This window comes from Paramormyrops kingsleyae, unplaced genomic scaffold, assembly GCF_048594095.1.
Source record: "Paramormyrops kingsleyae isolate MSU_618 unplaced genomic scaffold, PKINGS_0.4 ups39, whole genome shotgun sequence".
Lineage (NCBI taxonomy): Eukaryota > Metazoa > Chordata > Actinopteri > Osteoglossiformes > Mormyridae > Paramormyrops > Paramormyrops kingsleyae.
The window spans coordinates 334701-362028 of NW_027325977.1; the positions used below are offsets into that span (position 1 = coordinate 334701).

The 27328-nt window shown below is 43.7% G+C and overlaps 1 protein-coding gene and 1 pseudogene across 5 annotated transcripts in view; one reads left to right on the top strand and one right to left on the bottom strand.

The window, feature by feature from the left end:
* Positions 1-21784, bottom strand: part of LOC111842465 (NLR family CARD domain-containing protein 3-like) — a 32516-nt gene extending 10732 nt beyond the window's left edge. Inside the window, exons 1-6 of one of the 5 annotated variants that reach the window (XM_072708137.1) lie at positions 21626-21784; positions 19747-21466; positions 18613-18786; positions 18295-18468; positions 18138-18184; positions 8872-9626 (exon numbers count right to left, since the gene is read on the bottom strand). In XM_072708137.1, coding sequence (XP_072564238.1) covers positions 9094-9626; positions 18138-18184; positions 18295-18468; positions 18613-18786; positions 19747-21466; positions 21626-21722 — 2745 coding nt within the window. In that variant the 5' untranslated portion in view covers positions 21723-21784 and the 3' untranslated portion in view covers positions 8872-9093. Of the gene's footprint in view, positions 1-8871; positions 9627-18137; positions 18185-18294; positions 18469-18612; positions 18787-19746; positions 21467-21602 lie in introns of those variants that run through there. The other 4 variants (XM_072708138.1, XM_072708134.1, XM_072708135.1 and 1 more) reach the window with 4 other exon arrangements.
* Positions 1-27328, top strand: part of LOC140586333 (E3 ubiquitin/ISG15 ligase TRIM25-like) — a 189788-nt pseudogene that overhangs the window by 23960 nt on the left and 138500 nt on the right.

Sequence of the window (27328 nt, forward strand, 5' to 3'; positions counted from 1 at the left end):
CACAATATTACATTGTCTCAAAGCTCTTTACAGCATCCCCACCCAAAGCCCCCAGTGTGCAAGCCAGAGGTGACAGTGGCAAAGGAAAAACTCCCTAGAAGGAAGAAACCTTGGGAGGAACCAGACTCAGAGGGGGAGCCCATCCTCCAGGGGCTGGCAGGGAAAGTGAAAGTCCCAATTTACATTTTCACAGTTTTAACATTAGAGACACAAAGCAGGGGGCAGGAAGGTGATGACAGACAAGTGCTGGACCTGCTTCAGATGGCAGAATGAACAGTGGGACGGCAACAGGGCATAAAGGGAAGGCATCACAGGCAGAAGGGCGTACAGGGAAGGCATCACAGGCAGAAGGACATACAGGGAAGGCATCACAGGCAGAAGGACATACAGGGAAGGCATCACAGGCAGAAGGGTGTACAGGGAAGGCATCACAGGCAGAAGGGGAAACAGGGAAGGCATCACAGGCAGGAGGGCAAACAGGGAAGGCATCACAGGCAGAAGGGCGTACAGGGAAGGCATCACAGGCAGAAGGGTGTACAGGGAAGGCATCACAGGCAGAAGGGGAAACAGGGAAGGCATCACAGGCAGGAGGGCAAACAGGGAAGGCATCACAGGCAGAAGGGTGTACAGGGAAGGCATCACAGGCAGAAGGGCGTACAGGGAAGGCAGCACAGGCAGAAGGGCGTACAGGGAAGGCAGCACAGGCAGAAGGGCGTACAGGGAAGGCATCACGGGCAGAAGGGCGTACAGGGAAGGCATCACAGGCAGAAGGGCGTACAGGGAAGGCATCACAGGCAGAAGGGTGCACAGGGAAGGCATCACAGGCAGAAGGGGAAACAGGGAAGGCGTCACAGGCAGAAGGGCGTACAGGGAAGGCGTCACAGGCAGAAGGGCGTACAGGGAAGGCGTCACAGGCAGAAGGGCGTACAGGGAAGGCGTCACAGGCAGAAGGGCGTACAGGGAAGGCGTCACAGGCAGAAGGGCGTACAGGGAAGGCGTCACAGGCAGAAGGGCGTACAGGGAAGGCATCACAGACAGAAGGGCGTACAGGGAAGGCATCACAGGCAGAAGGGCAAACAGGGAAGGCGTCACAGGGAGAAGGGCGTACATTGAAGGCGTCACAGGCAGAAGGGCGTACAGGGAAGGCATGACAGGCAAATTAAATGTGCAATTAGCAAATGTAGGGGAGACTAGAGGCAGTACAAACAGGTAGGTGAGTGCAATCAGTGGTGGTTTTCGATATGGGTGACATGGGCCATTGCCCAGGGCGGCAGCGTGGATCATGGGCATCGGCAATTAAAAAAAAATTTCCGCCCGCCCATGCTGCCCCGACATCATGCCAGTGCATTTTTGGGATTGCATGGGTACCGATTGGTTTTCTATTGCCCATTTGCGGGCAGTAAGGGCGCCCTCCATTTGCGAGGTGCACCTGCTGCTTGCCGTACAGGGTGGAGAGGGGCAGGGCGGCGGGGGATTGTCTGGCTGGCTGGAGCGGCATCTGATAACCAGCTCGCAAAATAAAACAAAATAAAAACAAACACAAAAGCACCAGACATTATGATTCCTAAATTCTATCACACACATATATGCGGGAAGTGAGCGCGAGGACCCTCAGTGCGCCTGCTAGCTGCTGCTGTGCTGAAGTCTCACACACAACCTGTCGAAAGGGGAGGGGGTGGGGTGCATCCAAATAAAGCACATTTCATTCATAATATTGCCAATCCAAGCCCATTATGTCATTATGTCAGAAAAAACCCTATACAAACCGAATCTGCGCACTAAGGTGTAGATCTATTAGTTTATGTTGTGGTGATTCTCGGGTTGGGGGATGGGTGTTGATACTGGAGTGCAAAATTAACACCGATGGAAGATGGACAAGAAAAGGTGAAAGCCATCATGCAGGTGCTCAGTTTAGAAAAAAGAGAAAAGAAGAGGAGGAGAAACGAGCAAAAGATAAAGGTAAGCAGATGTGTGATTGGATAATGGCAGGTATTATGCATGACATGTATCCTGAAACAATGTAACATTGATTAGTAGGGGAAGGGAAAACTCCTGTTTACGTTTGTTAGCCACTTGGCTATGATCGTAAACAATAGACAGACAGTGGACACTGATGTGGTTTATTGAATCTTTTGGGCCGTGTTCAGCATAATATTAATCAGCCATTAATTGGAAGAGGTGTATTGTTGATTTGTCTCCTATTCTCAATGTATGACGAATTATAATGGCTGTTTATTAGCCGTTTCCATACTATGCTACGCTAAAACCAGATGATAGTATTCTGCTGTGTAGTTGATTTAGCAAAAAAATATAATCCCTTACACTATTATGGCTACATTATTTAGGGACGTTATCTTACTGTAATTACAGAGTAATGCATTACTTCCAAGCGCTGATGTTGTGATAGCCTATTCAATAAAATGCTTGTTATACATATAATTCTGAATATTTGATAAATTGGGGAAAATTATATGTTTTAATTATGAAAATGATGCATGCATGTATCAGAGTTTTATATTGGGTTTCTATTCAGGGGCACTTCTGAAATATTTTGGGGCCCCTTCTGCCCAAGATGAGGAGCCGTCCACCTCCTCAGCCACATATGCGTCTCCACAAATGTCTGATCCCGAGGACGAAGACCCAATTGCGGCCACTTCAGGTGTGATTGTGTGTAGCCTGAGTGTGTGTGTGTGTGTTGAATAGTATTTTGCAAAGACTGTTCCGCCACTATGAATGCTGTGTATTCCAAATAACTTGTGTATACTAATGCAAATGTATGCTGATGCCTGGAGCTGAACCGCCTGAGGATGAGCCCCTGCCTATGGACCCTGCAAGCTGGCTTTCAGATGTCACTGACAGCATTCCAATACAGCTGGTTTGCAAAGGACCAAGTAAGGTAGCACCTGACTGTTTTCCCTAGAAATGAGGGTGATGGAAGAAGTTGCCACCACCAGTATTTTAAGAAAACACTAGTTAGCGGTGAAAAGATGCCTAGAAGCTGGCTAGTATATTGTGAGAAAAACAGCCTTTTTTGTATTTGCTGCAAGCTGTTTTCTAAAAGACACATCAATTTAACAAGTTCTGGACTGACAGATTGGAAGCAAGCCAGTCCTCACCTCACATGACAATAGTCCTGAACACCATAACTGCATGGAAAGAACTGGTAGTGGGGATTTAAAAAGGTGAAACAATTGACAAGCAAGAGATGGCACTTCTGCAGGGTGAGAAAATAAGATGGAGAGCGGTGCTGACTCGTCTCACTGCTATCATTCAGTCTCTCGCAATCAGAAATGTAGCACTAAAGGGACAGACAGAAACATTGTTTTCTCCATCAAATGGCAATTCTCTAAAAGAAGTTGAATTCATGGCAAGGTTTGATCCCATAATGCAAGAGCACATTAACTGTGTCCAGAAAGGCACTTGCAGTCACACCAGCTATTTCAGTCACCATCTATAAAACTAACTCATTGATTTGTTGAGTAGCAAGATCACTTCAACAATGGCTGATGATATCAAGCTGGCAAAGTTTTTCTCCATAATTCTAGATTTCACTCCAGATATTAACCACACTGAACAGCTGTCAGATTCAGATTGTGTCATTACAAAAGAAGCCCCATATTAAGGAGCATTTAATGGGTTTTTTGGAAGCTGGCGAATCCACATTGAAACGTTTCGCATCCATGATTTTAAACAGGCTGAAAGAGCTGAAAATTCCCTTTGAGGACTGCAGAGGTCAGTCATATATGACAATGGGGCCAACATGAGGGGAATAAACCAGGGTGTCCAAGCCAGGCTCCTGGAACATCCAAAATATCCTGGCAAGTGGAGTTGTCACGTATCGCAGGCACAGAGCGGGGAAACAGGATCAGGAGTCCAGGGAGCTGGGGGAACATAAGGTTTATTCAGGGTACGATACACTCAGGAGCACGAAACAAAGAGAAGCAACGTCAATGACCGGACTGGGGAAACATTCACAGAAACGCACTTAAATACACAACAACAATTAACAAAACTAGAAACAGCTGATAACAAGAGGATTCCACACAAGGTAAGTGAGGGGGCGTGGCACACTGGAGGACAATCAGGGCATGACAGGAGTACAAAAGTGAAGTTAACTCTTCCGTATCGGTACAGTGAATAAACCCTGATCACGGCCCAACAGCATCATTAAAGTTAAAAATTTTGTAGCAGTAGAAGGCTTCATCTGTCAGAAACACTGGGAGCCCACACAAGACTTAGGGGCATCACACAGAAGATAACTTTCGAACAGAATGGGGGAATGATCAGAGAAATCGGCCTCACAAACTGCCATATTAAAAACAGACAGGCCGAGGTCTAAAGTTTGGCCATGTTCTTGAGTAGGACTTATTACAGACCTATTACAGGTCAGAAGATTCAGTAAGATTCAGGAAGCGGCTTAGGCTAGCAGCAAATATGTATGTTAAAATCACCCAAAATCAAAACCCGGTCATATTTTGCCATAAAATAAGTCAGAAAGTTAGAAAAGTCACTAATGAAGTCCTTATTATATTTTGGTGGCCGGTAAATAACAGCAATAAATACTAGATTTAGGCGGCCCAGTTCAAACATAATCACCTCGAAATTGAAATATAAAACTGCTGATAACTGTTTACTATAAAAGTTCTCTTTAAAAACTGTAGCTGCTACTACTCATCAACCAGTAGATCTCGGAGAGCTAAAAATAGTGCAGTCTGGTGGTAAAAGATCGTAGATTCACACATGCTCATCCAGGTTTCTGTCTAAAATAATACATCCAGGCTGTTTGACTGAAAAAACGTCATTAAATACAAAATTCATATTTATTATCGATTCCGCATTGACCAGTGCCATTTTTGTCGAGACCACATTGTTTCTCGTCTCTGGAGCCTGACTTATGGTCTGGAGATGATGGGGGTTTGCTCCTCCTGTCCAGAAGTATGGTGAGCAGAATCGTGGAACCAAGGTCACGTTTTCATGCATTACAGCAGGTACCAGCCACATGTAGAGTGACTCCGGCCAACACCAGACCACACGGCGGTGAACAGCCAGTCCGTGTTTCTTGGTATCGTGAAAAAGGTGAAAAACCACGGATTTAATGCCAGGAGAGATTTCAGTTTCAGTTTTACCACAGATCCACTCCGTCTCCCTCGACACCTACGCCTCCTTCTCCGAGGTGGTGAAGTCTGAATGCGGCGTAGATGATTGGGTACTCCTAGTAAAACAGAGGAAGGTCACCGTGTCTGATGTTAATGCCTTTAATCCGGCATTTTGTAGCAGAACGAATATCAAAAAGAGGTTGCCGATCATATACCAGTAAGGAGCAAACATTTCCAGCAAAAAGCACGATACAAACACACACCAACATGAGCTAATCATGGAAGACGGCCGGCCACACACACTGGTACCATCTTAGGAATTAAGAAAATTTGCCATTAACTTCATGCCAGTAATGCTGGGATACTGTCCTACTCTGCCTATGATTTTGTATTGAATGTTTCATAAACAAAAAATAGCCTGTTATTTAGGCTAAATAGTGCTAAGGAGTAAGATGTTACCAGTGATTCATGTGAGAAAAATAATTTCTGTTATTGAGTCTTGGCAAAAATGTGGTTCAGCTTCTTATGTTTGTTAAACCTAATGGTGCATCACATAATTAGCTAATGAGTCCAAACATTTTCAAATATTGGAAAAATTATTTTAAACTGTGAAAATGTTGTGTCTCTAAAATCCAATTGCACGTGTACCACACCAGTATCTACACACCAGTAGATAATGTATTTCAGTCACGACCAAGATACTGTTCTCGTTCAGTCATGATTAAGATGGAGTCTAGCTGAGCCTCTCGTTCATCCACACACTAACTAACTTGTTCAGAACTAGAATGAGAGACCTGAAGGAGTGGACTGAGTTGGTGAGTCAGTAGGTGAATGACAGACGCTCACGTTCATCCACTCACTCACCAGCTCATTCAGAACGAGAATGAGACCCAAGGGAGTGACCAAGTTGGTCAATAAACTTCTGAACGAGAGGCTGTCGGTGGTCCGTTCACTATAGGCATACTGTATATAGTCCCAAACTGTCAAAAAAGAGGTACAGTCTTGGTTCAGTTTTGTTCCCCAAGGTGCAAACTTAATGTTCCCTTCCTCAGACTCCATTTCTGTACCTTAAATTAGACTAAAGGGCACTTTTACCTACAGCTAGGATACAATTGACAGACCCTTGAGGGAACAGCCCGTACAGATTGGTACTTTTTTTTCTGACAGTGCAGGTGTAGTTTCCAGCCAATCACATGCTGACTTACAGCAGGTCCTTACATGCCTCACTGGCTCTCACTGGCCATAGTCAAGGAGGGAAGCAGCTTTACATTTCTGAGGACAAACAGAAGAAGGAAAACAACAAATCTGTGCAGAGACGTGAACGTGAGTGTGTAGCTGCTGTAAGGGACTCGTTCACTGTGAACAAATCGGTCACAAACTTTACACCATAAATGGAAGATACCTGTATCAATAATTATTGATGGATTGATGACTTTGTAATGTGGGCATGTGCGGGGGGTGTGTGTGGGGGGGGAGCACTGGGGGTGCCAAATGATAACTGACGATCACTTAAACACCCCCATCCTAAGCAGGGAAATTTACCAGCCAGCAGAATTTATTGAGGGGACCTTCCACCCCCCCCGACCGGCAATTTAGTGGTCTGATGCCCACCCAAGGGATCCCTCAACTTGGTACGCAACGTACCCCCCCCCCCCCCCCCCTTCCATCCTGCCTTACAAACCACAGACTCACCCAACACCCTGAAGAAAGTTCCCTTTTAAGTTTGGCCTGTATATACCCTGTATATGTGTTTACTTATTGTTGCTAGTCTCAGTATCCATATAGGTTATGTTTGTTTGTGTCCTTAGACAATCTTAGTGTTTTGTCTGCCTCCCTTATAACCGTGTTTCACAGAGTATCACCTATTTTACCTTCTCACTCGAACCATTATATAAATATGGATAAATATATATGTATAGCTACCCCTGCATACATGCTCTCATGGTTTCCCAGAGGAATCGTGAAAGTTAAATAATGTAACCAGGTATCTCAGTGGGTCTCCTAACTATCAGAGGTTTTTTCAGTCTTTGCTTAACAACCCCCCCTTTTTACATTCCTCTGTTGGCCCTTATCTGATCTTTGTCATCTGACCTTTTTGACTCACGGGGATTCCGCAATTGAGTTTGAAGGAATCAACCATTCAGCATAACAATTAGTTGATAATCATCATTAAATAATAATTTATTAAAATGTAATTAATTTCCCAACACAATGGTGGACATTAAACTTTACTTGAGCTAATTTTTCCTACACCAGAGAATTTACAGTGAGTGAGTGGGAGTGTTGATGATATTTCAATCATACGACAGACATGAAAATGGAAGAATACAAACATTACAGAGGGTGAAGAACAAGGGTCATTTTCACACGCGGGGCCCCCCAGCCTGCCGCTGCCTGAGGAGCTGGGGGTCGTCGCTCAGGGAGAATCATCAGCTTCCCCTGTTTTCCCTCCTTTTTCTGAGCCAGGGGAGTTTGTTCTTTGATATCTCCTAAATGGCGGCGTCCTCACTCTGCTCAAAGTGCTCCATGCGGATTGGACTCTTATCCAAACAAGACTGTGGCCATTTTGAACACACTTCCACCAAACGAGATTCACATTCCAAAAACAAAGTGAAATAAAGTGGCCTAAAAATTGTCTGACCACACTCAACTCTTCTGATATTTACCCCCCCAAAGTGAAATCTGCCCCCACTCTCAGGCTAGACATAGCCCCTTCCTAAACTTAAAGACCTGAATAAACATATTCACAATTCAATATTAATATCAAAATTAATCAAGCCTATATTATCAAATACTTTGAAATAAATTATTGAAAGCCATTTAAATGTTTACTTATTATTTCTTTGAGGATGACAAGAAATATCTTTGCAGGGTCAGTGAAAAGTTTGGAAACAAAACAAATTATTATTTAGATGCTTATTGTAGCAGTGATGTAACTGATATCATTTTGCAAGAGGCCAATAGCTCATCACCAGAGGAAGAAGAGGGACGTCAGAGTAAGAATCCACCTTTCCATTGCGTTCAGGGGTATATCTGTATTGCTGCAATGCCACTGTGAGTGTTTTGTGGGATACATTGTATCTGATAATCTTATTCCTAAATTATTAATTTAGGAACCGCAGCGTCTCGCGTGCTGCGACAGACGGGAAACCCGTAGTTACCTCAGGACGGCAGGACGTAAGGTTCAGCCGTCTGAAGTTAAACCGTATATTTAATGACAAATTAAAATGTGTTACGCTTTGTTTTTAATTACTTGTGTAATTATTTACTTACATAGTAAGGACTTACTTCGGCTTTTAATGAGTCTTTTCCCAAGTTTTAACGTGGTGAGAGAGAGACGCGGTTTGCTAATTAGCTTGTCGATTGTCAGGTGTAGCAGTTCACAGGATTAGTTAGGAATTTTTTATTGTTGCTTGTTGTATTTTGATAATTTAATCTAATATATGTTACTGATGTGATTTATGACTTTTGTTTTTAACTTTGTTTTTGCTTTCGCTGTTCTCCCGTCTCCTTTTACATGGTTATTATATATGCTGATTTAATCTAATGCTGTTAGTAATGTTCAATTAGAGTAAAGTGTATTTATTTAATTGTAGTATATGATTTATGTTACGCAGTTACCTCACACTTTGACCAGAGCTGAACCAGGACATTAATAGGATACAATATGAAGCCTTTATTGTCAGTGTACAGGCAGCAAATATAATATACAGACAGAAATATATAAAATGTACGTATACGAGGGGAGGGGAAAAGCCCCCCCACTCAACATGATTACATTTCATTACATTTTAATCAGACAGAAAAACAGTCATTTTACATGTTTGTTCAGTTTGCTGAACCCAGTCACTTATTTTGTCTGACATACGTCACACTTCAGACAGAGTAAAAAGGGTTATACTGGTTAAAAAGCAGAGATTTTACCTTTTTCTCATGGAGAAGCAGCGACATGTGACACTCTGATAAGGTATAAATGATTCCTCCAGCACACAGTGAGCTATCCCAGCATGCACAGGGACACGGGGGAGTTTGTATAAACATAAAACCCTGGGCAGAGGGGTTCAGTGAATGAGGAGGTGAAGCTGTACAGGAGGGTCAGTCCATCAGAGGAGACTCTGTAGAAGGACAGAGTACCAGCCGCCCAGTCCAGATACACTCCTACTCTGTGGGAGCCTGAGGGCTTTATGGGTATGACAGTTGGTTTATTATTGTGCCAGACAGAGTAACTGTCAGGAGAGCAGCTCAGACTCCATGACTTGTCATTGCATCCGAGCACACAGTCAGTACTCCCTCCTTTCCTCCCGATTCCTTTATAAATCACTCCTATCCAGGCTCCATCTCCACTCCACTTAGCCTCCCAGTAACAGCGACCAGTCAGACTCTCTCTGCACAGAATTTGGTACCAGCTGTCAAATCTTTCTGGATGATCAGGATATGGCTGTTCTGCCCCCCACGTCACCTTCCTGTTCCCCTCTAAGAGATACAGGCGTCTGTTTGCTGTGTTGGGGTCCAGCGTCAGCTGGCAGAAGTCTGTAGGCAAGAGGAAGAGCGATTAATCCCATCACGAAGCTCAGCATCTCCGTCAAAGCAAATAGCCAATCGTAGTCAATATTTTTAAAAACCAATCAAAGGAGCGGAGATATTAGCCACTGTTCCCGCCTCCAAAGTGTCAAAATTCCATCCTGTCAAGTGAGCAAGTGCTGTGCAGACGCGAGCGCATAGATAGGGTCAGCTCGCGAGCGCACACGCGATAACGTCATAGTTCAAAAGATCCGGATCCTGACCGAGAGACATTTTTATAAAGCAAAACGTCTGCGCGGCTCAGCGCTCCACGCCGCTCTGACTGTGCCTGAAGTTTGTGTTAATGGCGTGTGAGCCGCATGACCAATCACGTGATGAGTCGGAAAAGGGGGGGGCGGGGTCCTGACGGTGTACAGGTACAGAGCACGAGGGAGGGAAAGGAGGAGAGAAAGACGGAGTGTGGTGCGCGAATAATAGGCAAGATGAGTGATAGTTGGAATCGAAGCGGCATTTGGATGCATTTTAATAGCTATGATAACTCAAAGGCACAATGCACAGTTTGCAAGATGAAGCTGTCATTTCGATCAGGATCCACAAACAACCTTCACAGACACTTAGGAACTGCGCATCCAACAGTTCAGATGGAAGGAAAAAGACAGGCTAGCGTGCCTGCTACTGCCAGAAGCCGGATCAGCCCGTCTAAGCTGAGGCACTTAGCCTTTCTGCCCCAAAGGAAATGTTAAAATGTTACACTGTTAGAAAGCTGATAGATAGTTGTTAAAGTGGATTGTAACGGCCCGGTTGAAGATAAAAAGGATTTAACTCATGCACTGATGTTGTACTGTCTTCCTTGGGTTTTATTGTCTGTATTGACTGCACAACAACGTAAGAGCTAGAACAAGAGACACATAAATAAATTGGGATTTGCAATGAATTTACATCCATATAAATGAAACAATCAGTCTTACTTCAACAAAATACTAATTAATGCTAACATCTGTCACAACATAAAATTACAAACACAAACCGTCATAGAGAGTATACATTACAGATATATGCCACATATGTGCATAAACGTTCCTGACCTTGTTCTCCCTTTCCGGTTTCGCGATCTCCTTGCATTTCCGCCAAGCCGCTTTTCAAAATAAAGGTCTCTATTGGTTAAATAACTTAAATGATCTGAATATTAATCAACACAACTAATATCAAGAAATGCAAACTTAAATTGTATCAGAATATTATTCCTTTTAATTAATTCAAATAACTGAGGGTTATTTACACTCCCATCAATCATGAGTGACTATAAATCTCAAATTTTAATCACGAATGATTCATAAAGTAAATTGCCAATGTTTGCGGCTAGATGTAAAGGTGAAACTATATTCTGTTATGAACTGCTTAAATCAAAGGATATGTAAGGAATTTCAGGCAGCCTCCAGCAGCAGGACCAGCTTCTGTACTGGGCGCTCAACTACTGATGGTTTGTTCAGACGTTTGCCATTCTTCCCTAAATTTCTGTCTCCAAACCGTATCTTCACTCTTCTCACCAAACCATCCTCGTCAACGCCAGTCTCGATAACTTCTGCCAAGCGCCACTCATTCCTAGGGAGATCATCTGCCTTCTCCAAGACTATATCTCCGACTCGCATGTTCCTTCTTGGTGTAAGCCAGCATTGCCTTGTTGCAATATTAGACACGTACTCCTTGCGCCAACGTCCCCAAAATTGTTCCGCTAAATACTGGACATGGCGCCATCTCTTGCGAGCATATATGTCTTCTCTGACAAGCTTGCCAGGAGGTGGTAGGGCTTGGGTCGTTTTCAGGGTGAGCAGATGATTAGGAGTTATAGGCTCGGGACTACGGGGATCACTTAAATTATCTATAGTGAGCGGACGGCTATTTACAATGGCCATGGCCTCATAGAAGAAGGTTCGTAAAGAAGAATCGTCCAATCTTCCAGACGACTGGGACAGAGTAGAACAAAGAACACTTCTCACAGTTCTAATCTGTCTCTCCCAGACTCCGCCGGTGTGACTTGCATGGGGTGCGTTGAAGACGAAGTCACATTGTTTTGCTGCTAAGAACGTTACTAGACGGTTGGTGTCAATCTCTTCCATCGCCTTGATGAGCTCATTCTTGGCTCCAATGAAATTAGTGCCTTGGTCACACCTTATTTGCTTAACTGCTCCTCTAATAGCGATGAAACAGCGCAGGCCATTGATAAATGCGTCCGAGGACATGTCATCCAGCATCTCAATATGGATCGCTCTGCAACAGAAACAGGTAAAGAGAAGTCCATACCTCTTGTATGATTTTCGTCTTTGTTTGGTGGTGAATGGACCAAAAACATCCATTCCACAGAACGTAAATGGAGGGGATGGATCTATACGCTCTGAGGGCAGGTTTGCCATTTTTTGTTCCTCCGTGGGTCTGCGAAACTTACGACATCTCACGCACTGTCGTACGAAGGAGGCTACCGTCCTGTTTACTCCTGTTATCCAAAATCCTCTCGATCTGATCTCGTTTATAGTCAAGCCCTTTCCTTGATGTGCTGTTTTTTCATGACAATCAGTGATCAGAAGTCTCGTAAGATGGTGTCCCTTTGGAATTATCACTGGATGCTTAACAGAGTTAGGAACGGAAGCATTGCAGAGCCTTCCTCCCACCTTGAGCAATCCGTCATGGTCAACAAAGGCATCGAGATTGTATAGCTTGTTACTGCGTGGGAGCTGTTTGCTCTTGCGGAGTAAAGCTATCTCTTCTGCATATGTCTGACTTTGTAAGTCCTTGATAATGAGGCACTCAGCATCTTCACGCTCTGCGACTGTACTGTGGTCACTAGACTTGTCCTTCCTGACACGACGAAGTAGACGTGCAACGGCTTGGATGACTTTGGACCATGAGGATGACCTTGTGAGGCAGTTGGATAAGCAGGGATACTGTACTGCTTGTGTGTTCAGAGACTGAGCCCTCTTGACCTCTGGATCACCGATTGGAAGTTGCGTGTCAACGTCCACAGGGGGAGGAATTTGTCCTTCCCACAAGACCTTTGGTCCTCTGAACCAGCTGGAAGTGACAAGATCATCAACACACAGACCTCGTGATGCATAGTCGGCTGGATTTTCATCCGAGGGAATGTATCGCCACTGTTGGGGAGTCGTAGTGCGATGAATCCTCTGAACTCGATTTGCAACAAACGTGTGGAAGCGGCGAGCTTCATTGTTTATGTAGCCTAACACCACTTGAGAGTCCGTCCAGAAATATGCCTCTGCATCTGCAAGGTTCATTTCTTCCTTTAACAAATCGTTCACTGCAACTGAAACGACCGCAGCAGTTAACTCTAACCGAGGGATTGTCGTGACCTTAAGAGGGGCTACTCTCGATTTTGCCATGAGCAAAGAGCAATGGATGTCACCTCGTTCGTTTTCGAGCCTAAGATATGAGCACTGGCCATATCCTCTCATGCTGGCATCGGAGAAGTTATGAATCTCTCTCTTGGTTATTCTCCCAAACCCAGCTGGCACAATACAACGAGGCACCTCAATCTTCTCCAAATTAGCAAGATCGGCCTTCCAGTGCTCCCACCCTGGCTGCAAACCCTCAGGTAAAGGATCATCCCAGCCCATTCCATTTCGGCACATTTCTTGGAGAACAGTCTTTCCCTTGAGCAAGAGTGGTGCAAGAAACCCCAAGGGGTCGAACAACGAGGCCACAGTTGACAGTATACCTCTCCGGGTTGCGGGTTGCTCCTTAACAGTGACACGGAATTTGAAATTATCATGTTCCAGATGCCAGTAAATGCCCAATGCTCTTTCCAAAGGTTGGTCAGTGAGGGAAAGATCAACAGCTGTAACATTTACAGCACACTCAGAGGGCGGTATTGTCTCCAAAACTGCCTTGTTATTGGATACAAATTTATGCAGCCTTAAGCCTCCTAGTGCACAAAGCTGGCGAGCTTCTCGAGCTAACTTAATGGCCATCTCTGCAGTTTCAACACTGGATACTCCATCATCCATGTAAAAATCTCTTATAACGAATTGGGAACCTAGGGGGTACAGATGTTCACTTCCTCTTGCAAGATGCTTCAGTCCATAGTTAGCACATCCGGGTGACGATGATGCTCCAAACAGATGTACTCTCATGCGGAATGCTTGAGGCTGTGAGTCGAAATCCCCATTTCTCCACCAGAGAAATCGTAGGTAATCACGATCCGCTTCGTCAACATGGAACTGGTGAAACATCTGCTCAATATCACACGTGAGGGCTACCTGGTGCTGTCTGAACCGCAGAAGAATACCAGTCAGGCTGTTCATTAGGTCAGGGCCTGTAAGAAGATGATCGTTCAAGCTGGTTCCCTTGTATCTGGCCGAGCAGTCAAAAACCACACGTAATTTCCCTGGCTTCTTTGAGTGATACACTCCATGATGAGGGACATACCATTTTTCACCTTCTCTTCCCTCATCAATGACCTTTTCTGCATCACCCTTCTCTATTACATCTTCCATAAACTTAACATAATGCTCTTTGTACTCCTGGTCCTTCATTAATCTCCGTTTTAGGTGCTGAAGTCTCCTGACAGCAAGAGGCCCATTATCTGGAAGATAGGGTCTTTTCCTGAATGGGAGAGGCATTTCAAGGTGGTTGTCTTGGTTCATTCTGATGTTTCCTCCCAGCCTTTTCAAGAACATAATGTCCTCTTGAGACACCATTATTCTGTTTTGATCAGTGTCCTTGAAATCTGACTCGAGCACCTTGATCACTTCAGTTGGTGTTACAGCGGGTATCTCCTTAATAGATACTCTGTGACACATGGTAACGTCGCCTTGTGACTCATGATGTGTCAAGGAAGGGCCCACAATGCTCCATCCGAGGTCTGTGCGGACAGCATGTGGCTCGTTGTCCTTCCCAAGAATCACTTCTCTGGGGGCTAAAGCTCTGGAACAATTATATCCTATTAAGAGCCCAACCTCACAATCTTGAAGTGGGGGAATTCTGTCTATCAGAGGAGCAAGATGCTTCCAACGTCTGGCAGTCTCTCTGGTAGGGATGTGGGCACGATCTACAGGAATACAATCCTTAGTGTATGCGGGAGGAAGCTCCAGAACCACGGTAGAATCGAAGCCTCTAACTTTAAGTCCGGCAACTCTTTCACTTGTTATTAATGAATCCTTCTCAACCATAGTAGTGAGCCTAAGTGTCACTGGACTTGAGTCAACCTTTAGACTTTGGCTTACTGCATGTTCAATGAATACAGTGTCGCTTTGTGTGTCTAACAGAGCATAGACAAGTCTTTCAAAGTCTGGGTCATTCTGCGAGGACAACCACACTGGCACGATCATAGAGGTGTTAGCAGTCGTGCACCCAGATTCTACACCTAGAGACATTGTGACAACCCTTTCATGTGGATTCTCTGGGCCTTGGATAGAGGAGGACTTCACCTTTCTACTGAAGCTGTCATCGTGTAAGCAGGTAGGATGTCTTCCCTTGCAGGTGTTACAGCTATGTCTGGAGCGACAGTCTTTGGCACAGTGACCGAGCTTCAAACATCCGTAGCACAGTTTTGTATCCCTTATGAACTGTCTTCGTTCTTCGAGAGATCTTGCAGAGAATTTAGAACAATCATGAATTTGATGTTCACTGTCTTGACAGAACGGACATGGTTTAGTAACCTTACCAGTGAGCCTTGGATTCTCATGCGGTGTGACTATCTTCGTATGGAAGACATTGGCCTTGTTCTTACTAACCTTGAAATTGTGTTTCTCCTTATTAGCTTCAGAAACGTGAAGGGCATGAAAGGAAGTGATTGGGTTGCAGGCTACCTCAGCCTCAATAGACATGAAATGGGCAAAATCTTGGAAAGTCGGAAATTCCTGGGTTTCACTCAGCCTTTGTGTGGCTTGACGATTCCAGCGGGCAGCTGCCCAATCAGGAAGTTTGCTCGCAAGTTTCCTATTCTCCTCACAGTCATTGAGTATCTCCAGTCCCTTCACATGAGGCATAGCATCTCTACATGAATTCAGAAAATCTGAGAAATTTCTGAGTCCTTCGGAGTCCTTCGGCTGGATTCTAGGCCAGCTCGCGAGTTTCTCTCGGAATGCTCTTTGTATGATGAACGGCTGTCCATAACGATCTTGAAGTCTTTGCCACGCATCATTATAAGCTTCCTCATCATTTCTGTAAAACATGCCTTCAAGGGTTTTCAGAGCAGACCCAGCGACATACTTCTTCAAGTAGTATAACTTATCTGCTGAGGAGATGTGTCGCTTGTCGATAAGTGATTGGAATGAAGCCTTCCACTCTATGAAGTGAATGGGTTCACCCTTGAAAATGGTAGGCTCTGGCATAGGAAGTCTGTTTAATGTAACACTGTCTTGGAGAGCCTGCGCAAGGTAAGACACATCAGCATTGGGAGTTGGCAATGATCTCCCTTCATTGAATGTTGGCTTAACTGGGGGTGAATACACAGGTTTGTGTGTGATAACGCTTACGGGTCGTTGCAGCTCGTCGTTCTGGTCAGCAGAGTGGATGATTTCTTCTTTGTCATACACTTCTAGTCTCGCTCTCGCTGCTCTGACCTCCTTCATTGCTTGTAATCTTTCAAACTCGCCCCTTTGAGCATCAAGTTCCTTCCTTTGCTTCTCTTCTAGAAGTTGTATTTTTTTCCTTTGTTCCCTTTCTTCCACTGTTGTTGCGTACTCTGCTTCCCTTGCTGCAAGCTCTGCTGCTGCCTCTATTCGTTTAGCCATCAGGAGGGAGTTCAGTGAAAGTTGACTTGTAGGCGTGCTTGACTTGGAGCTAATACGTGAAACTGTAGAACCATAAACAGAACGAGCATAATCTCGATCAAGCAGTTCACGAAGGCGTTTTCTTTCTCCCCCACTGTCAAAGTTTCCATCGACACCTGGGATCCTCTGATAAGCAATCCTTACAATATCCTTTGTGACAGCATCGCAAGCGTCAATTCTTCTTCTTGTATCTGTGGGTGGAGTAACATAACTGCGAACCTTTACGTATGCATTCATCACATTGTCTCTTTCGTATTCCAACGTGTCTACAAGCGATATTAGCTGACCCTCAGGAATGTCTGTTTTCAGCTGCCCTCTTGCTTTACGAGCCTCAGCCTTCCATCTTTCATATGCATGCATAAGCTTTCTCTCTGCCCTTTCTGCCTCTTCTCTTTGATATGCAAGCATCTTTTCTGTTGGAATTCGTTCACGGACGGAGCGACGTACTTCATCCGTGTTTACAACTTCAGATTGACCTTCTATCTCATTAACTGTGGTTTTGTTTTGGGCTACCTTTGATATTTCACCTTCCTCCACAGGATTGCACAAATTTGATCCTTGGTCCGTCATCATTTGCATCAGCAAGTGGGATCAGTGGGAAGCTCTTACTGTAACGGCCCGGTTGAAGATAAAAAGGATTTAACTCATGCACTGATGTTGTACTGTCTTCCTTGGGTTTTATTGTCTGTATTGACTGCACAACAACGTAAGAGCTAGAACAAGAGACACATAAATAAATTGGGATTTGCAATGAATTTACATCCATATAAATGAAACAATCAGTCTTACTTCAACAAAATACTAATTAATGCTAACATCTGTCACAACATAAAATTACAAACACAAACCGTCATAGAGAGTATACATTACAGATATATGCCACATATGTGCATAAACGTTCCTGACCTTGTTCTCCCTTTCCGGTTTCGCGATCTCCTTGCATTTCCGCCAAGCCGCTTTTCAAAATAAAGGTCTCTATTGGTTAAATAACTTAAATGATCTGAATATTAATCAACACAACTAATATCAAGAAATGCAAACTTAAATTGTATCAGAATATTATTCCTTTTAATTAATTCAAATAACTGAGGGTTATTTACATGGATAGATACTAAAACTGTTGGATGCTGGTGTTTTGCACGTTGTAATTTCTTTATAATTTATTGTTATTCGTTATTTATGTTATTTGACTGTTAATGGTATCAAAGACAAAAACAGATTTTCCGCTATATAATGTTCAAAACACGTGTAGTAGTGTTTGAGGTTTTTACATTTTATCTTTTTATACCAAACATGATGGTATTCAGAAAATTATAAGGTTTAGTACACATATCAATCATGGGTCATAACAGCGCTGAATCTGGCTGAGGCAGAAGTAATAAAATGAAGAGCCGTTTGGGAGCCAGAAGAGCCGGCTCTTCTTGGTGAGCTGAGCCAAATGATCTGACTCACTAAAAAGAGCCGAAATTCCCATCACTAGCGCAGACTGAGTAGACGTTCAGTGTCACAGCCAGTTTGGGGAGATTACAGGTGCTGTCTTAGGACAACAGTAACAAATCTCAAAACAGTACTACTACAGAAGTTCCCAGAATCCCATTGTTATTTAAGAAAATAGTCATTTTTAAACCCAAAAAAGAAAAGAAGAAAAAAAAAACACACATCACAATGATTATGTGAATGCTTTCATAAAGTAGTATTAATGGTATTAAGAATAAAAACATGCAAACAAACTTACATTTCTGGATCCCTGGTCTGGTCCTGCACTCTCCACTGTGGTCCACACTATAGCAGAAGCAGAATGACATAGTACTGCTGTATCCATTTATTTAATTGTTGTACTTTCTCCACATACATGAGTCTATAGCAGGAGCAGACACACATTCTATACTCACTTCAGTTTCTCCAGTTTACAGCTGGGATCCTCCAGTAGAGCAGAGAGCAGCTTCACTCCTGAGTCTCCTGGGTGATTGTAGCTCAGGTCCAGCTCTCTCAGGTGCGAGGGGTTTGACCTCAGAGCTGAAGCCAGGGAAGAACAGCCTTCTTCTGTGACTCTACAGCCTGACAGCCTGCAGAGAGACAGATAATATCTCTCCAATAAATAAAAACACCTCATCACTACAGTATGAGTATTACTTTTAACTAAATGTGACGACTTCAATAAAGATTTCAGTAATTACACATTACAGTGTGGAATACCCAGTAATACTGACCTCAGTATCTCCAGTGTACAGTGTGAATCCCCCAGTCCAGCAGAGAGCAGCTTCACCCCTGAATCCTGCAGGTCATTGTCACTCAGGTTCAGCTCTTTCAGCTGAGAGGAGTTTGATCTGAGAGCTGAAGCCAACACTTCACAGCATGTCTCTGTGAGTCTACAGCTGTCCAGCCTGGAAAAGGAAACGTGTTAAGATATAAATACATACACGACACACACAGGTATATCAAATAAAAAATCAAAATAAACATTTTTAAGTACAATAAGACATGCAGCATATAGCTGAAATATCAGTTATTTTGTTGTTTCCTTGTCCTAGTTAGAAACACAAATAGTTTTTACTTGACACTCCCCAGCCGAGACGAACCTGCTTTTTAATGACCTTACAGGGTGAGTTACCCTGAGACTCTGTAATATCTGCATAAGTATTTTTATAAAGCTCTGAGCAGCGCTGGGGCTCAGTGATCAGCAGTACAGGCGACCCAGGGGTTCTAGGGTTTTGGGTTCAGTTCCTGCCTCTGATGTGTGTAAGTGTACATGTTTATGGGGGTTTGAATGTCAAGAAGAGCTTAAGTTATTTTAATTATGTATTTTTATATGACTTTTGAATTGCTGACATCATGACTGAAATCCGTATTTTCTGTTTTCTGTATCTGAGAACCTGTAAAATTTCCAAAACACTAATCACACAATTACCAATCCTGTCAGATCGGGATGAAATAGTGAAACTTTATTCATCCCCCTGGTAAAATACTGCTGTTGCCTCTCTGATCTTACTCTCTCTGACACACACATACAGGTCAGAGCACAGGGTTGGCCAGCATCCAGCCCCCTGAAGCTGGGGGGTAAGGGCATTGCTCCGGGGTCCAAAACCAGCATCACTCTGCCAGCCAGGTATTTAAACCAGTGACCTTCTGACCACAGGCACAGAGTCCAAACCCACTGAACCACACGCCACACTAAGAATGTTAAAAAATATACAAATCCTGCAGTATCCAGAATGAAAAAGAATTTCTGGGTGTCCATATAAATACACCCTAATTGTTCTGATAAGATATAAAAGCAGTATCATAAATAACATCTGTACTTCTTTAGCAACAGACGTATGTAAGATCATTACATACTAACTTACAGAGCTGTCCTAGATTTCTTGATCACAGGCAGCAGCCTCTGAAGACCTTCATCTGATCTGATGTATTTCTTCAGATCAAACACATCCAGCTCCTTATCTGACATCAGTAGCACAAAGGCCAGAGCTGACCACTGTGCAGGTGAGAGGTCTGCTGCTGAAAGGCTTCCTGAACTCAGGTATCTTTGTACTTCCTCTATTAGAGAATTGTCACCCAGTTCATTCAGACAGTGGAACAGGTTGATGGTCCTTTCTGCAGATAAATTATCCTGAATTTTCTCCTTGATGTACTGGGCTGTTTCCTTAATGTTATGTGAGCTGGGTCTTGTCTCTCCCAGTAGTCTTTGTAACAGAGGTTTCCTGGAGTCTGTTGAGAGGCCAAGGAGGAAGCGGAGGTAGAGGTCCAAGTGTCCATTCTTGCTCTTTAATGCCTGATCCACTGCAGTCTTCAGCAGGTCAGCTGATGAGTTTGACAGAAACACATATAAAGCAGCGAGATACTCCTGGATGCTCAGATGCACAAAGCAGTACACCTTCTTCTGATACAATCCATATTCCTCCTTAAAGACTTCTGTGCACACTCCAGAGTAAACTGAAGCTTCAGTGACATCAATGTTATTCTCTATCAGATCTTGCTCATAAAATATGAGATTGCCTTTCTCAAGGTTGTCAAAAGCCAGTTTACCAAGTTTCAAAAGGAATTCCTTGCTGTATTCCTTAAGCTTGGTTTCATAGTTTTTCTTATACTTGTCATTTTTTAAACTCGCCTGAAATATCAGGAAGTGTGTGTACATTTCAGTCAGAGTCCTTGGAATTTCTCCCTTGTCAGTCTCACTAAATAGCCTTTCAAGGACAGTGGCTGAAATCCAGCAGAACACAGGTATGTGGCACATGATGAAGAGGCTCCTTGATGATTTCACATGTGTGATAATCCTGCTGGCCAGACCCTGATCACTAAATCTCTTCCTGTAATATTCCTCCTTCTGGGAATCACTGAACCCTCGTATCTCTGTCACCTGGTGGACACACTCAGGAGGTATCTGATTAGCTGCTGCTGGTCGGGAGGTTATCCAGAGGAGAGCGGATGGAAGCAGATTCCCCTTGATGAGGTTAGTCAACAGCACATCCAGTGACGTTTTCTTTGTTACATCAAACCAGCTCTCATTGTTCTGAAAATCTAGAGGAAGGCGACATTCATCCAGACCGTCAAAGATCAACAAAACTTTGCACCTACACAGCTCAGTGGATTCAAGCGATTTCAGTTCTGGGACAAAGTGGTGAAGCAGATCAATCAGACTGTATTCATCCTTAATCAAATTCAGGTCCCGGAAAGGAAGAGCAAATATGAAGTGAATGTCCTGGTTTGCTTTTCCTTCTGCCCAGTCAAGAATAACTTTCTGCACAGAGATTGTTTTCCCGATACCTGTGACCCCTTTAGTGAGTACAGTTCTGATAGGTGTCACACGCCCATGTAAGGGTTTAAATATATCATTGCACTTCACTGTAGTATCTTCTGTTACCCTTTTCTTGGATGCTGTTTCAATCTGTCTCACTTCATGTTCATCATTGACTCCTCCAGCTCCCCCTTCAGTTATGTAGAGTTCTGTGTAAATCTCTTTGAGAAGTGTTGGCTGACCTTCCTTAGCTTTCCCTTCAAATACACACTCAAATTTCTGCTTCAGGTTACATTTGATTGTGCGCTGATACTGCGACAGAAGATGCCCTGAAATGAAATGAGAGCTTTTCAAAAAACATTTTTTAGTCATTTAAGCCAAATTAAATCAAATTAAATAAATGATAAACTGAAATGTAATAAACATTTTTTCATAAACACTTTTTCTGTGGCAAATAAAACACACACTGAATGAGGTACAGCTCTTACTCTTCTCCAGCATGTCAGCGAGATCATTTTGCTCCATGGTCCTCAGGATGTACAGTGTGATCTTCAGAGCTCCCTCTCTACCACAGGTCTTCTGCATCTGACCATCACTGTCCAGGTCATTGTCCTCCTCCAGCTGAGGCTCACAGCATTCTGGGTCATTCTGATCCAGGTACCTTTTGAATTTCATCAGCTCATCCTTGAGAAACGTTTGAGCTTTTTTCTCTAGTAACTGAAATGAACAGTTACAGTTTAATTATTATGACTCGACACCGTATCTTTTTATAACTTCTTTTGTATATTATGCTGCATTCCATTTCAACTTGTAACTTGGAAATTGAGTTCCTAGTGGAAAATTTCAACTGGAACGCCCCCTGAAGTCTGAATTACAAGTCATGAAGTCGATGGAATCTACACAACCCGACCTCAGAAATCAAAATGGCTGCACCCTTTATCAACAGAAGTTAAAGCTGTAGTTTTATAGTGTTTATTAGCAGTTATGTATTATTTGTTGCTCATTAAATTGGTTGCACACACCGCTTTCTTTAGACGTGTTGCTATGGTGTTTTTATGTGCAAAACATCACGTAATGTCTAGTTATCAACTGGTATTGCTAACAATGGCTAAGAATTAACCTGGTTAGAACTGGGGCCTGGATAGCTGGATAACTTGTCAGATTTAAAGTACTCTGGGCTAAATGTAAGTGAATGAAGATGAAGGCCATTTATACTGGGGCACATTAAATACAAGAAGTTATCTGGCTAAGCAAGAAATCCTGCTTTTTAGCAACAGGTCCCTGGTTTTGCTAAATGTCTTTCCGACTTGCTGTACTGGAACGAGGTTAACTTGGGTTTGAAGTCATTCCCAGCTCAGACTTCCGACCTCCGAGGTAAATGGAACGCAGCTTTATTTGTAAGTATTATCTCGTTGACAGGATAAACTACTTATTGTATATCTGTATAAGATATATGTCAATTTAGATAAAGTTGAAGAAGATATACTTCAGTAATAAATGCACACCTTGAACATGGATGATAAGTCTCCTTTTTGTGGATGTGAATTACATCTGTTCACTTGGTCCCTGTGAATAAAACACAAGTATCCAACCATTATATTTTTATTTAAATAGATGTAACTGCCATCCACATTCTGAGCTTATTTCATTAGGGTGGCTTCTTGACATCAGTATAAGAGAAACAGTGACATCTAGTGGCAGCACAGAGAGACAGCAGGTAGCAACCAGGAGAGACGGTTTGACATGTAGCTCCCAGTCAATGACATTCACTGGTTACTTCTTGTAAACTGGGACATGATTTCAAACATATTTCAAATTAATTACCATAACTGTCCAGGGGTGGAATTTTTTTTGGGGGGACAACACTGATGTCGACTTTTTTTTTAGCTAAAAAAAAACACATAGATCAAATGTTCACATCAAACCATTTATACACTCACCTAAAGGATTATTAGGAACACCTGTTCAATTTCTCATTAATGCAATTATCTAATCAACCAATCACATGGCAGTTGCTTCAATGCATTTAGGGGTGTGGTCCTGGTCAAAACAATCTCCTGAACTCCAAACTGAATGTCAGAATGGGAAAGAAAGGTGATTTAAGCAATTTTGAGCGTGGCATGGTTGTTGGTGCCAGACGGGCCGGTCTGAGTATTTCACAATCTGCTCAGTTACTGGGATTTTCACGCACAACCATTTCTAGGGTTTACAAAGAATGGTGTGCAAAGGGAAAAACATCCAGTATGCGGCAGTCCTGTGGGCGAAAAAGCCTTGTTGATGCTAGAGGTCAGAGGAGAATGGGCCGACTGATTCAAGCTGATAGAAGAGCAACTTTGACTGAAATAACCACTCGTTACAACCGAGGTATGCAGCAAAGCATTTGTGAAGCCATAACACGCACAACCTTGAGGCGGATGGGCTACAACAGCAGAAGACCCCACCGGGTACCACTCATCTCCACTACAAATAGGAAAAAGAGGCTACAATTTGCACGAGCTCACCAAAATTGGACAGTTGAAGACTGGAAAAATGTTGTCTGGTTTGATGAGTCTCGATTTCTGTTGAGACATTCAAATGGTAGAGTCAGAATTTGGCGTAAACAGAATGAGAACATGGATCCATCATGCCTTGTTACCACTGTGCAGGCTGGTGGTGGTGGTGTAATGGTGTGGGGGATGTTTTCTTGGCACACTTTAGGCCCCTTAGTGCCAATTGGGCATCGTTTAAATGCCACGGCCTACCTGAGTATTGTTTCTGACCATGTCCATCCCTTTATGACCACCATGTACCCATCCTCTGATGGCTACTTCCAGCAGGATAATGCACCATGTCACAAAGCTCGAATCATTTCAAATTGATTTCTTGAACATGACAATGAGTTCACTGTACTAAAATGGCCCCCACAGTCACCAGATCTCAACCCAATAGAGCATCTTTGGGATGTGGTGGAACGGGAGCTTTGTGCCCTGGATGTGCATCCCACAAATCTCCATCAACTGCAAGATGCTATCCTATCAATATGGGCCAACAATTCTAAAGAATGCTTTCAGTACCCTGTTGAATCAATGCCACGTAGAATTAAGGCAGTTCTGAATGCGAAAGGGGGTCAAACACCGTATTTAGTATGGTGTTCCTAATAATCCTTTAGGTGAGTGTATAATTATTTTGATTACAATAAAATGTATAACAATACACCAATATACAAATTTTGCATTATTTCGCCCCCCAACAGCACTCCTGTTTCTCTTTTGGCTCCAAAAGCAGCTGGCTTAACCCCAAAGGGATTTATTCTGTCCCTTGTTTCCAGGGTTAACACTAGACTGCCTGTAATACTCAGGGGCTTCCTGTCTCTTGCTGGGCTGCACCTCAGGTACCCAGCAGGCCCAGGCTCTGGTGTGACCTCTGGCAGCTCTGTAGGATCTTGTCCAGTGTGAGAGAAAAACTGACTAGTGGGATATTTTGTAATCAGCTTTGAAATTGTATCTTTGTGCAACTAATGCAAAAGTACCTGAGTGTTAGGCAGCTGACAGCCAAGAATGTAAGCTTAAGAGAATTAGGAGTTAACCTTAGTGCAGCAATATGTGCTTGAACTTTGTGCTCATTAGATTGAGCAGAAATGCAGGCTAGATAACAGAAATGCAGGTTTAGAGCGTGTTTATCAGACAGAGCAGGAAAATCACAAAAGGCTACAGTGAGTGGGGGCTGCTTGCAGGTGGCCAGACCCATAAGTTACAGGCTGTATAAAGTACATATGAAATGCTGATTAGAAAATATCCCTCTAGTCAATATTTCTCTCACAAGTGTTTTTCCTGGTCCCAGGTTTATAGCTCCTCAGTTCTGTTTGTTAATTGTTAGTTAATTCCACCTGTGTCCTCTTTGCAGTGTCTGCTCTGATTGGTTGATTGTGTTGAGTTCTCACACCTGCCTTTTGTTAGTCCCCATGATCTGTGTATTTTACTGCCTGCCTGTGGTCAGTTCCCTCAGTTGGTCATTGTATCACATGCTGTTGATCCTGTGTGTATTGGATTCCTGTGTAGTTATTTTATTTATTATATATTATTTAGTTCTGCTCCCTGGGTTGCTGCTCTTTATTAGTGTCCCCTGTGTTTTGTTGTTATGGCCTTTTGACCCCTCGTGGTTCCCTTATTTTCTGCTCTGTGTTTTGTTATAAACAAACCCCTGTCATCTTGGAGCCGCACTGTGGATCGTCATCCTTTCCTCGCCTGCACCATCCCCCGATCCCATAACAACTAGCTAATTAGTAACAGGCACTGTTCCATTAAACATGTTCATACAGAAGCCTCAGTCTGAACAGAGCTAATGAGCCCATGATAATCTATTTATTATCAAAGCAGAAACATCCGTCCCAGAAGAAGACAATCTATTGCCCAGTCATGCTTAATCAATACAGAGCAGTAGCTTTTTTCCAGCTGCATGCTGAGGATTGACATTTAAAATGCACTTTTCAATCAACCTTCTAATTCCAGCTTGCAAGAAGTCAGTCTTTACAGTAATCATCATCCTTTTACCTCAGACGTGATTTATACAGAAGACAGACAAAACTTCTGTTTACATTTTCAAAAATGATGGAATTTGCAAAAGTTTTAAAAATTTGAAATTTGAAGATTTTTTCCTTGTAGCTTGTGTTTGCCTGTATGTCTTTTGACTGATAGTCTGGGTGTTTAAAACAATGTTTAAGTGTATATTTACCTTTGACCTGTAGGAAAAGGTCCCTCTCTGAAGCTCATTGGTAGGTCCATTGACCTGTCACTCTTCATGGAAACACAGCTGGGTACAGGTGAGCCTGCTCTCTCCATCAGGACACTGTGGACAGTGAGAGGAAAGATCCTCATTATATAAATATAACCCACATACTGTGGACAGGGTCACGTTAAATCTTCAGCTGTTTAACCTTCTGCTCTGTCTTCATGCGCTTTGATATGCTGTGAAGCTCTTGACGCAAACATGCTTGTTTACATTTAGCTTTAATGTGAAGTAAAGTATCTCACCTAAAATGAAGATCCCAGTATGAAAGGTTTAGTATCATTGTTACAGCCTTTGTTACTTGACTTGCCTGTTGTTGCTTGATATTACATAAATTTAGCCTTAATTGTGGTTCCCCACAATAAATTTAGCGCATATTCAGAAAATCACGTTGCGCCCCAAAGATGTGAAAAATTGAAGAATCAGCGCTAGGTGGCAGCAGAGGACGGTGTCCATGGAATACAATTAAATGTTAATTCTTGAAGTAAATTAAACTTCACAACTTTAATAAATAATAAACATAAATCATCTACCCCACAGACCTGAATCAGTTAAGTCTTGAGGAAGTGAATTAAGTTAAGACAGATTACTCTCTCCTTCAAGACTGCTGGATCGTTTATTTTTTATGACCGTGTGTAAAGCAGTACAAACACACAGGTTCTGTCTTACCTCTCAGTTCTCTTTGTTTTACACTCCACAGGGGGGGTCATTTCAGAAGCAGCTCCCTCCATTTTTGTGCCGATCTAGACCAGATGACTGATGCTGGGGTCTCTATGAACACGAAGGGTAAATAGTGACATACATGCATAATATCTAGTAGCTACTTCATGTACCGGGTGCGGCCGCTATATACAGTATAGGTGTGTTTTTATATCTATACATATATAGACCCGCCTGTTCTGCCTGCGGTCCCTGCTGCCGCCGCTCTACCCGTGGCAACCCCTGCTGCAGCTGCCGTTGCCGCTACGCCCGAGGTACCTGCTGAGGCGCACCCAGATGGCCACGTGACGGCGGCGCCCACCGAGGCGCCCCCTGCTGGCCGCACGCCCGAGGTGGCCGCCGAGGCGCCCCCTGCTGGCCACATGTCGGCGGCACCCGCCATGGCGCCCCCTGCTTGCCACACGCCCGCGGCCCTGCCTGAGGTCGCCGCTCTGCCCATCCAGCCCGTCTAGCCCGGCTCTCCCGTCCTGCCCGTGGCTCCGGCTGCACCGCCTGCGGCCACGCCCCCTGTTCTGCCCGAGCCTCCACCCTCGGGGACCTCCCTCATGACTCCCTTGCCCTTGCCCCGACGGCTGTGCCGTCGCCTGCCGCGGCTTCCCGCTCCTGCCCACCTTCGCTGGTGTTCCCTCCTGCTCCCTCCGTGTCCCCTCCGTCTCTCCCTCGTCCCGTTCCCTCGGCCCCTGTGTGGTTCCCTCTGGCCTGCGGCC